The sequence below is a fragment of the Spermophilus citellus genome (genome assembly GCF_964194105.1).
Source record: "Spermophilus citellus genome assembly, chromosome: 15".
NCBI classification, from domain to species: domain Eukaryota; kingdom Metazoa; phylum Chordata; class Mammalia; order Rodentia; family Sciuridae; genus Spermophilus; species Spermophilus citellus.
The window spans coordinates 87447312-87460848 of record NC_138195.1 but is presented as its reverse complement, the minus strand read 5'-3'; the positions used below and the strand labels follow the sequence as shown (position 1 = coordinate 87460848).

Sequence of the window (13537 nt, the reverse complement as noted above, 5' to 3'; positions counted from 1 at the left end):
AATTTATTCTGGTTTTTAAATAAGCCAAACAATGTTGGCAGCTCTCCTATCATTGACTCGGCATTTTATAACTACGAAGACTAGAAAAACATTTACCCCTAAAATGTTAAACTCTTGTCATAGGCGGACATGGCTCATCCTGGGGAGCACCTATGACAATGACAAAGCTGGAGCTCTCTTCACAGAGCAACCACTGCCAAAGCATCTCCCACTGTAAGTGCCTGCAAGTTTCCAATTGCTATTTTATTTGACATCTGCTTTTGCCCGTTTTTGCCTCCAGCCAATATTGATTTCTGAATTCCCCCAGAGTGTGGGCCTAGGAGCCACAAATGTGAGATGGCACAGCCAGTGGTGACAAAGTTTCAGGTTTCCATCTGCCTTAGCCAAGAGCTACCTTGCCTCCGTGTCTGAGTGGCCTGGAGTTCAGATGGGGACATCAGGCCCAGGTTCAGCACCAAGGACAGCGAGCATGGGCACCCTCTGGAAACCCTCCTTGGGAATGGTACATTGGCTCTTAGCCCTTACTGTTCACCTTGTCTGTTTCTCCCGGAGCTCAACACGACCAGCTGCAGCTGAGATATCTAAACTGCGACGATGCCAGTAAGCTCAGCCCCACCCCCTAAAGCAGGAACTGTGGATACCCTACCTAAGAAGGCTTCCTTAATTTCAGTCTTGTCTGTTCGCCGGATAATTTTCACCACACAAATAACGGCCAAGGGTGTGAGGAAAGAAATTGCCTGGAAGAAATAACAAATAATCCCTTGTGAAGACATCAGTTTGCTTTCAGAAGGGCCAGCTGATCATTAGTTCCAGTCAGCTTCACTTCAACTCACTAGTTGGATGCCCTGCCCGAACTCCTGACCTCAAACAAAAATGAATGAAGGATTCATTTCCAGAATTAGAGACTTGAAAAAACAAGGGTCTGATTATAGGTTATAACTGAGTTGCCATTGGTAAGAGCCACGTCAACAACATTTTAAACAGAAAGGAACGGTCTACAACTACCATGAATTATCATCACAAATGTCACCCCTGTATTCTCCCCGTGGTCCCCCAGCCCCGTCTCTGGGCCATATGAGAGTGTGGGACTGTATATCCATTTATTTCCCTCTGGTTTTCTTGTTGGAACATCCATCCCTTCTCCAGAGCAGAATTTAGTCCTTTCCCATTAAGTCTCTCCTCTCCCCTCCTCCCCGCCCTCCCCACAGACACTCGGCACAAACTTACTGAACTCAGCTGCTGAGACCCCAAGAAAATCAACCTCATTGCCAAGCCTGCTGTGGGTCAGTACCAGGCCAGGTGCGCCCAGTCTGGTAGCCTCTTAGTCCTCAGAACGGCCCTGTGACTATCTTCTCTGGGCTCCAGGACTAAATGATGTGCCTGGGTCCTCACAGGAGGGGAGCCGCAAGGCCGGGCTTTGGAGACCAGGCTCTCTGCCTCCCCTGTGGACTCTTCAATCCAGCTTTCCATGATTAGTAAGTTGCTTTTAAACATTTCAACAACCAAGAAAAAGGTATTTATGTTACTTCTTGGGCTAACCATGTCAGGAGGGACTGAACTCCCCACAGTCCATGACTGGCCCAGCAGTCAGTGGTACAAGGCATAGGCTGGGGCACCTGTCAACCTGCACCATTCACAGTTCTGAAATATTAACCTGTGCTCTAAGGAGATATCACTCTTTGGAGAGAGGCTTCCTGATGGAACAAAGTCATGGCTGGAAGATGCTTTTTTTTTTAAATGAAAACACAATTCATGAAAATGATCATGACTTTCAAAATAAGTTGAGATGCTCAACACACCACAACCAGACTGCAGAGCTGAATTACTCTGGGGACTCCTCTTGGGCACCTGTCTTCAGAGACAGTTTACCAGATGCCACAAACCCTTCTTCTTACTGCCTCCAGGTCTTTGTGCCACAAATGATATTGGCTGGTTCGATGACCCTCCTTATCAGCTATGGTGCTGAATAACATGGGCTGTTTAAGCATCAAACAGACAAGTCCCAGCACCTCGGGGCACGCAGGAGCACAAGGCACAGGTGCAGAAGGTGGATGCCTGAGAGTGGCTCAGAGCTGAGGCACAGAATTTGTCCTTTCACAGGCCTACCATTCACTCAGGAGGCTCATGTGATTCCATGCCAGTTTCCACAAGTTCTACCACGGCTCACACCTAAGTAGCTCCAGGGCTTGTTAATGCTCACTCCCTCAAATGACTAGTCTGGGGTCATGTCAAATGGTCCTGACGCTGGTGACTGAGAAACAGACCTCAGAGATGGGACCTGTACATTCAGGGCCTGAGGAGCAGTGACTGGGCTGCTTTATCCACCCACAGTCATGGTCATGGCTGAAGAAGTCCTTGTGCGCCCAAATCCAAACATCAAGCCCAGCTCCCTGCCCTTGTCAACACAGATCAGTTCACACACTCCCACTCACCGAAGAGCACTCACTCTCTAATGACCCCACCTACAAGTCCAGCTCGTACACATGAAGGGGAAGAGAATATGACAAAATGATCCTGGATAGACAGGAAACCCCAGAATAAAACATGAGTGGGAAAGGCTTTATCCAGAGGCTCCTGAAGGCTGTCCAAAGAGGTCCTAGGGCAGGAAGGCCCAGCCCACCCAGAAAGGCCCAGCTGGGAAGCCTCACAGCCCAGGTGTGGGAGCTGGGGAGCCACCCGTGACCTCAGCTGGGGGCCCGATGGCCAAGGGGCTCTTTTTCAGTACTGCTCCCTGCTCCTAACTGGACCCCCAGACCTGCTCCCCCAATGACAGTGGACTTAATTTAAACCCATTTTCAACTTTCCTGGGTAGATTTGTTGGGGCGTTTTCCCTAGAACCACCAATCAACTGCTCCCTGAGCCAGGAGGGCAGCCAGGAGGGCAGCCAGGAGGGCAGCCAGGAGGGTCCAAGGCTCCCATCTCAAACGCTTCTCCTGTAGGCCAGGGGACACAGCCTTCAGACAGAGTAACAGTGCCACCTGGGGCACAGCAGAAGTGCCTGCCCTGTGTGGCTATGTGACGTGAGACCCTCCACCTCCGGACAGTATGTGGGCCCCACTGAGTTCCTTCTTCCTGGACAGCACAGTGCCCAAATGGGGACGGAGAGGGACATATTTGCATTCACCATCCACCCCCTTTTGACAAATGCTTTTCAACCCAGAGTTGGAATGATGAGATGAGGCCCAGAAGGGACACCCTAGGAAAAGGACCTGTTCCTGGGGCACAGGCCACAGAGAGGGAGGAACAGCAGGAGGGAGAGGACCAGCACCATCCTCCACCGAGCAAACCCCAGGAGAACCCTCCCAGGCCTGGCCAGCACCGCAGCCCACGGGGCAGAGGCAGAGGGACAGGGAGGTGGGGAGGGGTCGCATCTATCTCCCCACAGGTGTGGCCATGGGGACAAAAATGGACAGGAAAATTTCCCGTGGGACTGTTCTCCCTTCTGTCAATGTATCTTGGGCTTCAGAAATGACTGAAATCCCTAGGATAAGTCAGGGTAGGACAGTGGAGTGGTCAGAGCTGAGTAAACTTCAGCCAAATGTCCTGTGAGACACAGGGGCCATTTGATGGACACTCCTAAGTTAGAATACTGAAGAATAACATGGGCTGAGGACTAACTAAGAATCACGGTCTGCCTAGGCACTTCCCACAAATTTATTCACTCAATCATCACTGCAACCCTATGCAATAGGCCCTTATTTAGTGCATTGTAAACTAAGGCACAGAGAGGTTAAATAACCTGCTGAAAGTCACACAGTTAATAAGTACTAAAATGGGATCAGTTCAAGTTCTAGACTTTTTTAACCATAATGTGATAGCCATGCTCACCTTAGAAAGTAAGAAGCATTAAATGAATCACGATAAATGCCTTCTACCCTGGTTGGAGGAGAAAGGCAAGGAGGCTTGTTTGAGGGACATAGAAGAAAATGACTGAAACATGTGCGACAGTTGTCAGGGACTAGGCGAGTGTGGCAGGCTCTCCTCTCCTGTGCCTAATCTTCTAACTTCTCTGTTGAGGAAACATCCTCAATGTGCAGACAAAACTCAGAGAGATGAGGGAACACACAGGGCACACAGTTGGCAGGACCAGCACCACCTCCACTGGGCCACCAAGCTCCCAGGTAGACACCCTGAATCTTGGTGACTCCCTTTGCCCATCAGCTTCATTTCACAGATGGTGAAACTGAGGCTGCTATAGCTTATTATTGAGCCACCTTGGGTAAAGGACCAAATGTTCTGCACAGCACCTGGTACTGAGATGCTCTATGGACATCACCAAGCAGGGTGCACCCACGGCTGCTTCTGCATGATGCCTATTCTACAGGCCAGAAGCTGAGCCCAGACAGACTCGGGGAGGAGGACTTCAACGCTTCAACTGGGCTTCAACGCTGACCCATGTCCTCAAGCCAGCTGCCTAATCTGCTCGCCTCTGAGTCTCCAATTCCTCCTTTACCACAGGTCTACCATAATAACATGCAGAGCAGGGCATCACTGGTAGCATTCGAGTCACCAACAGCCACTGAGTCCTTAATATGTGGCACAACTCCAAGTGAAGCCTCATGGTCTGTCCTCCCCCATGATGCTCTGTACTCCAGCAGGGACAGGTATGAAAGCCCACCTTTAGTGATAAAGGAAGGAAAGTGAGGCTCTGGCAAGGGGCAGGTGATTTCCCAAACCTGCAAAGCCAGTAGGAGGTAAGGCCGGGAGGAGGCCGTTCTGGAGCCCACACCCACCGCCTACAGACGGCCCAGGAGAGCCGCATCCAGCAAGTGCTGGTTGTTGGTTACGACTTCACTATTTCCTGGGAAACTGTGTTAACAATGACCCAAAGTACACCATTAGAGGGTACCAGGATCCTGTCTCCAGACGTGCAATCAGAGCATCTTTAGCCGCCCACCCAGGCCGCAAGATCTGGGTAGTGAGCACCTTGAGAGCAGGAAGGAGGTTGGGGGTGGGAAAGAGCCTCATTCTCCAGTCATTTTGTTCACACCCTAAATGATCCATGTCCCCAGCTAGTTCCCTACCGTGTGTAGCCACCAATGAAACCACCCCAGGAAGTGCCTCTCTCCCAGAATGTGGGTCATCCCTGGTGCTGACACAGGTACTGGGCTGCCCCAGATGCTCCGGGAAAATGACAGAAGATGGAGCAGCATGTCTGATGGGGGAAGGACTAGAGGATGCCAAGAGCCTTAACGACCAGAAGGGACCAGGGCCAGAGCAGCCCAAGGTCAGAATGTCAGCCAGAGGAGAGCCTGTTGCAGAGGGGCTTCCACGTCCAACAACACAAGGGGCCCGAGGTGCCTGCAAATGGCATCTGACAGAGAGGGGTGCTACCAAGTGATTGCAGGGACAGAGTCAGGACAGACACCTGGAAGCCCCACTGTGGGTACACAATTACCTCCCATCACAAAGAAACAAGCTGTCAAAGACTCTAGAGAAGAGCCCACAAATTAAACTGTCCATCAGGAGCCAGCTTGCCTCTTTTCCGTCCACCCTCCCCCGCACAAATCTGACTTTATTTCTGTCTTCCTTAGAAGCATCCTCTCCCAGAACAGGCACCCCGGCTCTCCAAGCAACACAGTGTCAGTGAAATCCCAAGAGCACATCCAGCAAACTGTAGCCGGAATGAAGAGACAAAGGCAAAGGGCAGGGCTTGGGTGGATTTAAACTTGTGAACGCCTACCACCACTTCCATTTCCTATTTGAGTCTCTCCTGCTCTTCTAAGGTTTTCCAGGGATGCTGAACCAGCTAGCCTGCGTCCAGGCCTACGCCTCCCCTAGACTGGAAACCATCCTTCTCAGCTGGGCACCTCAGCTGGGAGAATGAAGGAACTTTGTGCAGAGGAGAGAGAAGGAAGGGAAGGTGCTGTGGGGTTGGGAAGGACAGTGGAACCAGACAGACATTGTCCCCCTATACACATGTATGATGACACTACTGGTGGGACTGCCCCATGTACAGCCAGAGGAATGAGAATTTGTGCTCCATTTGTGGACAATGTGTCAAAATGCATCCTACTGCCATGTATAACGAATTAGAATTTAAAAAATGTATCAGAAAGAAAAGCAACAGTAAATACCAACTGAGCTGTCCTATACCAAAAAGTAGGGGTTTCAACATGCTCTGACAAACCCCACACTCAGCAAGGGACTGTGACCGCTCCGAATGAGCACAGCTTCCCGTGAAGGTGGCTGAATGCCTGGGAACAACCAGGGAATGTCAAGTCAAGACTCAGTGCTCTGAAAAAGCATCCTCAGCCCATGCCCTGGTCAGCAGGAATACCGAATCCTTGAGGAAAACCTGCTCTTGGAATGGGCTCCAAGCACCCCACCTCCACTGACAGAGAAAATGAGAGTTGGGAGGGGCCTGGTGACCTTATCAGTCCCCTAACACACTGCGCGTACCTCAGTCCCCTAACCACGATGCTGTTGGTTTTCTTGTCACCCAGGACCAGCTGGCTCTTCTGAAACACATACACACATACACACACGCCCACGCACACCCGAGCCTCCAAAGACACTAATTACCCAATAAACAAACATCTGGGTCAGTCCCAGCTGCCTTTCAAAAGTATCTTGGTTGGAAAGTCAAAAAGTTCACCTTTAGATTTAAAACATTCCAACCAAAAGTAATAAAGACCCAGGATTCTGTTTATGTATTAAATAATGAAATTTGAGCTTTCAAAAGTCATCAGGCTATTTTAAATACCAGTGAAAATGTGTCCTCCATTAAACACCCTTCTACAAACACTGGAAGGTTTTAAAGGATCAAAGCTGACAAATGATATATTAAAATTCTTAATGAAATTCAGGAGAACAAATCTAATTTATGGAATGGCAAAGTACTTTCCACCCTTGTGATGTGGGTTATTACAGTTGTATCCACTGCTTTTCTTGCACTATTATGGAATTGTACTCAATCTTATGACCAAATACATGAAACTCATCAACTACAATTAACAAAATAGAAGGCTGAATGTACTTCATCAGATTAGAGAGTGGGAATCGGCATGTGCGGCTGAAACCCTTCTGTTCTCTAAGAATTGCTGTCCTAATCATTCTCCCTCTTCTAACATGCAAATTGCTCCAACCCATTTTTGTCTATGGCCAGGATATTTGTGGCATTTGTATCTACTCTTCAATCCATTGTTCATAAGTCCAGGACAGAGCCACAAATTTCTCACAATATCTGTATGACCATCCCTCTTCAAATTGTGTTTCATACAAAGCTCATGAAATGTAAAATCTTACCAAGAATGAGAATAAGTGATAAATAGAAGCTTCCCCGTAATTAAGGCTATGAACTCATTGGGCACACATGGATTCCCTCATTTCTAGAATGTATAGAAGATGAGTTAAAGATGAAATGGAAAAAGTCTTAAGGGTAATACTAGTTATTTGTTCTAACCCACTCCCAACCACATGCACAAAAATCCGGTTTATTCTCCAGCAGAAAAGTAATTATTAAAAAGCAACAGCAACAATCTTTAATGTTCATGTGGTGTTATAGGAATTTGGCGGAGTTTACAAAGATCTTTCTAATTATCATGAATTCACAAGATTCTCTCCATAAAATCAGAGGGATTTCTTTTTAAATGCAGAAGCAGCCCTCATGTACTTTAAGAATGTTCTGGAACAGCCACCTCAAGAGGCCGGGACACAATGATAGGTCATCAAGAATAACCTTCAAGCCACAAGGATGCCCATCCAAAAGTTGCATTACTGTTCCGCAACAAGGGGAAGTTTAAATATTTCCTCTGCTACAGAGAGGTTTGATGGCAACTCTCCAGGGGTTAATTAGCATCAGCAAGGAGTCCTGGACACTCTGCTCCCGACCTACAGGGCAACCTCCTGGCACGGACCTGAGCTCCAGAGCCTGCTCTTTGGACCTGGCACTGCTGCTCACTGGCTGTGGGACTCCAGGCAAGTTCCTTCTGCACTTGCAACATGTGGACAGTGGGGACACCTTCCTCACTCAGATGGGATGGAACCAAGGGAAATTATCCTTCCTTAACCTCTCAGCAAAGGGTCTGGTGTGTGCAGGAAATGAAGAGTTAACAGTTGATACTGCCACACACAGGGAGGAGGTGAAAACAATCGAAGTATATCCCCAGCTATTGGGTTGCTTGCCCATTTATTCTAGAAGGAAAGAGACACAAGAAACTCTCTGAGGTTAAGCCATATGGTAGCCTTACCAGCAGTCAACAGGTGACCAGCTGAAACCAGAAAAGCTACTAGGGCAACTGGCACCCAAGTTTGGAAAAATCAAGGCTTATCCTGAGAGGAGAGGGAACAGAAAATTCTTGTCACTGGCTTCTAGTGTTCCTTTACTGTCAGTATTTGCAAACAGCTAGACATAGCCCAGGGAAGTGAATCCCTTCTCCTTCCAAAGTGTTGGGTAATTTCTACTGCTGACGTGACCAAGCAGCACCATTATGATCTGGGAGTGAATTTTTATTTGATGGCTTGCTCTCCTCGCTATTTCAAGCTGCTCACCATCTTCAGCAGGGGTTAGAAGACCAAAGATGAAAGCCCATTTGGTTCATCTTCCTTGGGAAAGAGGTCAAATCGGCCATGAAAACATGGTACTTACAAACATGAGGCGAGTTGGTATGTTGTCTGATTGCACCAGAGGATTTTTATAGAGCCAAATCTCTTCCGGCTGGATGACTCTCTGGAATGGGTCCAAAAACTCTGTAAAACTGAAACAAAACAAAGAAAAGTACATGAAAGCTGAGCATTCGTAGCTGCCAGCAGCCCCCCGAGGTGGCTACTCCTGCATGCCCTGGGAAGGATTAGTCTTTAGGGGAAGGGAAAATAGGTGGCCCCCATGACGGTTCTCAGCCAGTTCCAACAGGGGAAAGTCAAAGAAGTCTCTGAGATGGTGGAATCTTCTGTTTCCACCTGCCATCAAGGACCGACTCCACAAGTAAGGAAATAGCCAAGACTCTGAGATGCCCGCTTCAATCCCATTACAGTACCCAGATGGCACCCCGCTGCCACCACACCACCACTAGGGGGCAGAGCCAGGATGAAAGACTTCCAAGAGAAGATGGTGGACTGGGACAGGAGAAACTAGAGAAGAGGAAAGACAGGAAGGGAAAGGGAACGGTAGTATTCTGGTTCTGCTGACATGACAGCTTTCCGCATCCTATTTGCTCCCCTCTTCTCCCTCCAGAACCCATTCACGCCCTGAGAACCCACAGCACTTGGCGCCCATGTTGCGCCTTCACTGGGCAGACAACGGTCAGCAGTCACAGTCAGTAGGGGGGGAAGAGGATGAAAAGTTTGCTTCTTAGGATCTCACCTCTGGGGCCTCCAGCTCAATCCTTACCTGACAATATCCATCAGTGGGGCTCCAGACAGCTGGAGAGGGCCACAGGGCCAGGAGAACTTAAGGCTTTGAGTGACAAGTAAGCCAACGAGAAATTCAGAAGATGGGATTAAAAATCAAACTGAAAGTGGTGGCCCTGGCAGTGGAGATGGTGGGACTTGAGCACAGAAGGAAGGTGAGGATGGCTCAGGGGTCATGGCAGCTGTCCTGGCAGGAGATGCCTGCAGAATGGACGAGAGAAGGGCAGTTAGGGAAGGCCTCAAAGCCCATCCAAGGCTGATAATTTGGGCTTCCTAGAAAAGGGGTAGCAAGAACCAAGATGGGGGTCAGGAAAGGTGGAGGGGAGCTATCTTCTCTTCTAGTGACCATCTAGGGTGGCCACAGTCCCTTTTTGCTTATATTTTTGTAGTAAACATCACAGATCCCATAAAACCCTCAGTCCTGGGCAAACCAGGACAGAGAGTCACCCTAAAGTCATCCCAGACCCTGGCCAGAGTCCAGAGACTCACATCCTTGGTGTCAGTCTTAGACTCAAGACACTGTATGGTGTGACCTGTCTAAACCTTTGGCCACACTGTGAGCGTGTAGAGGGGAGGGGCTATAGACTCAGAGCCCACTAGGATGGCCACTGTAGAGGCTCAGACACTGCAGGGCCGGGACACTGCAGAAGGTAATACCTGCTTGGGACTCTGAATAGGGTCACTGTTGTTTTAGGCACATTTTTCACTGCTGTGATCAAATTACCTGACAAGAACAATTTTAGGGGAGGAAAAGTTGATCTGGGGCTCATGGTTTCAGAGGTCAGCCGGCTGCATTGCTCTGGGCCCAAGGTGAGGCAGAACATTATCATAGAGGTGTGTGGTGAAGGAAAGCAGCTCAGAACTTGGCACCAAAAAGCAGAAAGAGACTCCCCTCGCCACAGTCAAATATAATGCCAAAGGCAGGCCCCTCCAGCCACACCCCAGCTGCCTCTAGTCAGTGCCTTCAGAAGACTGATGCACTGACTAAGTTAAGGCTCTCGTAACCCGATTCTTTACATCTAAGCTTCCTTGTATTGTCTCACACATGAGCTTTTGGGGGACACTTCATATCTAAATCATAACAGTAATATTCTCAATTTGATCAGCCATACACACAGTTTTAAAAGAAACTAAAAATTCATAATGTCTGTCTTTATGTGTCTTTTCCTCCTTCCGTCCTTCACCCTTTCTTTCTACCATCTCCTCTGTAAAGTATTGTCCTAAAAACATGCATTTTTATGTAATTTCAAGAATAAAGTGGTGCCCATGTCAGTTCTGCTCAGCATTGTGCCCCCAGCACCTCCACCTGGCATGTAGGAGTCACCTGGTGAATATTTGCCGGATCATCGAATGGGTTCTGCCAATCATCTACCAAGCCAAACCCAGAACATGGCTTCTGCAGGAGAGATTGTCACTCAGAATCTCTCCTGTGTCCACGGACACGTCATTGACTGGGCTGCGATCACCTGAGGGCAGGTCTAGGCTCCCCATATCATAGTGCACGAAGATCCCTTCATTGGTAGTAACTTCTGTACTAACTAGTAACTTCTGTAATCCCTCCATGCTTCTTCCAGAGCACAACTTAGGGGAACACCCTGTGTGGGCCTGAGGAAGCCTGCTCTTGGCCCCCAGCCCTCCTGTCAAGCTGCTGTGTACTGTGGGGAGGGAGGGGGAGCCACTTCTGCTTATAGGATGTTGGTGTTCTCAGGTGCAACAGGGGAGGCTGGACTTAATCAGAGACCTCAAGTGCAGATAATCAAAACTTTCTGGAGACAACTCACCCCAGACCTTGAAATTACATAAAAATGCATGTTTGTCCTCAAACAGGACCTGATAATGTGGATTTTAAAACACTCCCCAGGCACCTTGATGGGCTGAGAGTCCCTAGCACTGAACTACATGACCCCAAGGCCCTGTACCTCATCTGCAAGGAGAGGAGGCTTGGTGACTTAGCTGTCCTCCTTGACGACCTTTCTGGTCTCTGCAGTACAGGCTCTGGCTGTGTGGCTCCACGTGAGTCCCTTTCTTAACATCTCTGCACCCTGGTTTCCTCATCCGTAAAATGGACACATCTTATGGAATGAAAACTAAATGAAATCAACGGAAGTGTAAATGATGTGATTCAGCAATCTGTATACGGGGTAAAAATGGGAGTTCATAACCCACTTGAATCAAACTGTGAAATATGATATATCAAGAACTATGTAATGTTTTGAACGACCAACAAAAAAAAATAATGATAAGTTATTGATTTAAGAGGATGAAAGTTACCTCTGTAATCCAGATTTTTCTTAATATAGATTGAATTCTAGCATTCTATCAAAAAAAAGGAAAGAGCAGCTTTACATGTATGAAGACATGAATTGGTGTGAGCATATTTTATATACAAACAGAGATATGAAAAATTGTGTTTTATATGTGTAATAAGAATTGTGATGCATTCTGCTGTCGTGTATTTAAAAAATAAAAGCAATTAAAAAAAAACTAAATGAAAGAATAGACCTGGAATACCTAACAGAAACCAATGTTCTTGATTACCATTATCATTTTACTCTGTCTACAGCTGTGTATTTTTACCCGTTTTTACGATTCCATTTGTTTTGTAACAATCCATTCCCTGTTCCCAAGTGTTTTAAAAACATTTTAAATGAAATGAAATATAATGAATTTTGTTTGAAAAATGTCTTTAAGTACCCGTGACTGACTTATAACTCAAGCTTCCAGAAGACTCCAGTTACTAAAGCTGCATAGCAGATAATCCCAAAATATTTTACTTTGCAAGTTAATTTGTAGACTGGGAAACTGACAGGGGTTCAGCTGAGCAGTTCCTACTCGGAATCTCTCCTGTGGTCACAGGACAAGTCATTGGATGGGCTGTGATCACCGGAGGGCAGGTCTAGGCTGCCCTTCAAGATGGCCACCCACATGGCCAGTCCTTGATGCTGGTTGTCAGCAGGGAGCCCAGCACCTACACATGTCTGTCCAGCACAGCTATCCTGGGGTAGTCAGAATCTGCATGGTCACCAGCTTCCCCCAGAACTGGTGTCCCAAGAGAAGCAGGCTGAAGCTGAGTGGCTTTTTCTGACCTAGCCTCAGGATTTGCAGTCTCATTCCTATCACATTCTGTTAGTTGGGAGTTGAGACATAAGTCCAGCTGGATTCAAAGCAGAAGAAATGTCTCTGTCTCTTGACTACTACGGTGTGGCGAGAGCCCAGACAGAAAATCAAGTGGATGTGGGACATGGCCCCAGTCACCTCTGAAACACAATCGGCCACACACAGAGTGGCATTTATTATAATAGTCACATAGCCCCTGCTCTGAGGCTCCTGAGCCTGGATTGCCATTTCCTCCCCACAGCAGGCCATGGGGCCGGGAACTGGGCACACCACCATGTCTCCCGGTTTTACCTTCCTCTTCTCAATTTTTCTAAAGCCTGATGTACCCAGGCTTTTGCACAACCCCTCACCCTACCCAGAGCAGCTGCTGTCAGGACACATCTATCAAGCAAATTATGTGCTCTGGGAGCAGCAGGACCAACAAGATGGATGTCCCTTCTCCAGCCATACCCCACCCCCAGCGCCTGCCTCTGGGAATCCAGACTTCAAGGCAGCTGCTCAGAGGACCTGGGTTTTAAAGAAGCAAATGGAGGCAAAGAGGGACTCCCTGGAGACATTACAGGGGCTCCAAGAGAGGGTGGGTCTGGACCTGAAAACATCTTGCTGCAAGCTCTATGGAAGTGGGTTGGAAACCAAGATGCAGAAGCCCTGCAGCCAGGGGAGGAGAGAAGGCATGGTCTGCAGTGACGTTTTCCCCAGGCTCGGTGCACACTGAGCCTCCAACAATGGACCAGGTCAGTGGGTCCCAAGCTTCAAAGTGCCCAGGAGTTACCTGGGGTCCTGTGATTGCAAATCCAGACATAGAAAGGCCTGGGAGCTGGTCTTCCCCTTGAGCTTCCTGCTGATGCTCTGAGGAGATGCTGTTGCTCCACTCACCAAATCCTGGGCACAAGAGGCCAGGGCGTCAGCATCACCTGGCAATCTCGGACCCTACCCACACCTACATAATCAGAACTGCACTTGACAAGGCTCCCAGGGGTTGCATGTGCACTCCGTGGCTTGATCGAGATTCAGTGCTCCCGGAAAAGCCAGGGTTTCCCAGGTTGGGCCGTTTAAGGACCAGGTTGGC

The 13537-nt window shown here is 48.4% G+C and overlaps 1 protein-coding gene across 6 annotated transcripts in view; it reads right to left on the bottom strand.

Moving 5' to 3' along the window:
• The window catches only part of PLPP4 (phospholipid phosphatase 4), a 115262-nt gene that overhangs the window by 62353 nt on the left and 39372 nt on the right, over nt 1-13537 (bottom strand). For 2 of the 6 annotated variants that reach the window (XM_081268652.1, XM_081268653.1), the window contains exons 2-3: nt 8591-8699; nt 647-737 (exon numbers count right to left, since the gene is read on the bottom strand). In XM_081268652.1, coding sequence (XP_081124778.1) covers nt 647-737; nt 8591-8699 — 200 coding nt within the window. Of the gene's footprint in view, nt 1-646; nt 738-8590; nt 8700-13537 lie in introns of those variants that run through there. The other 4 variants (XM_081268657.1, XM_081268656.1, XM_081268655.1 and 1 more) reach the window with 4 other exon arrangements.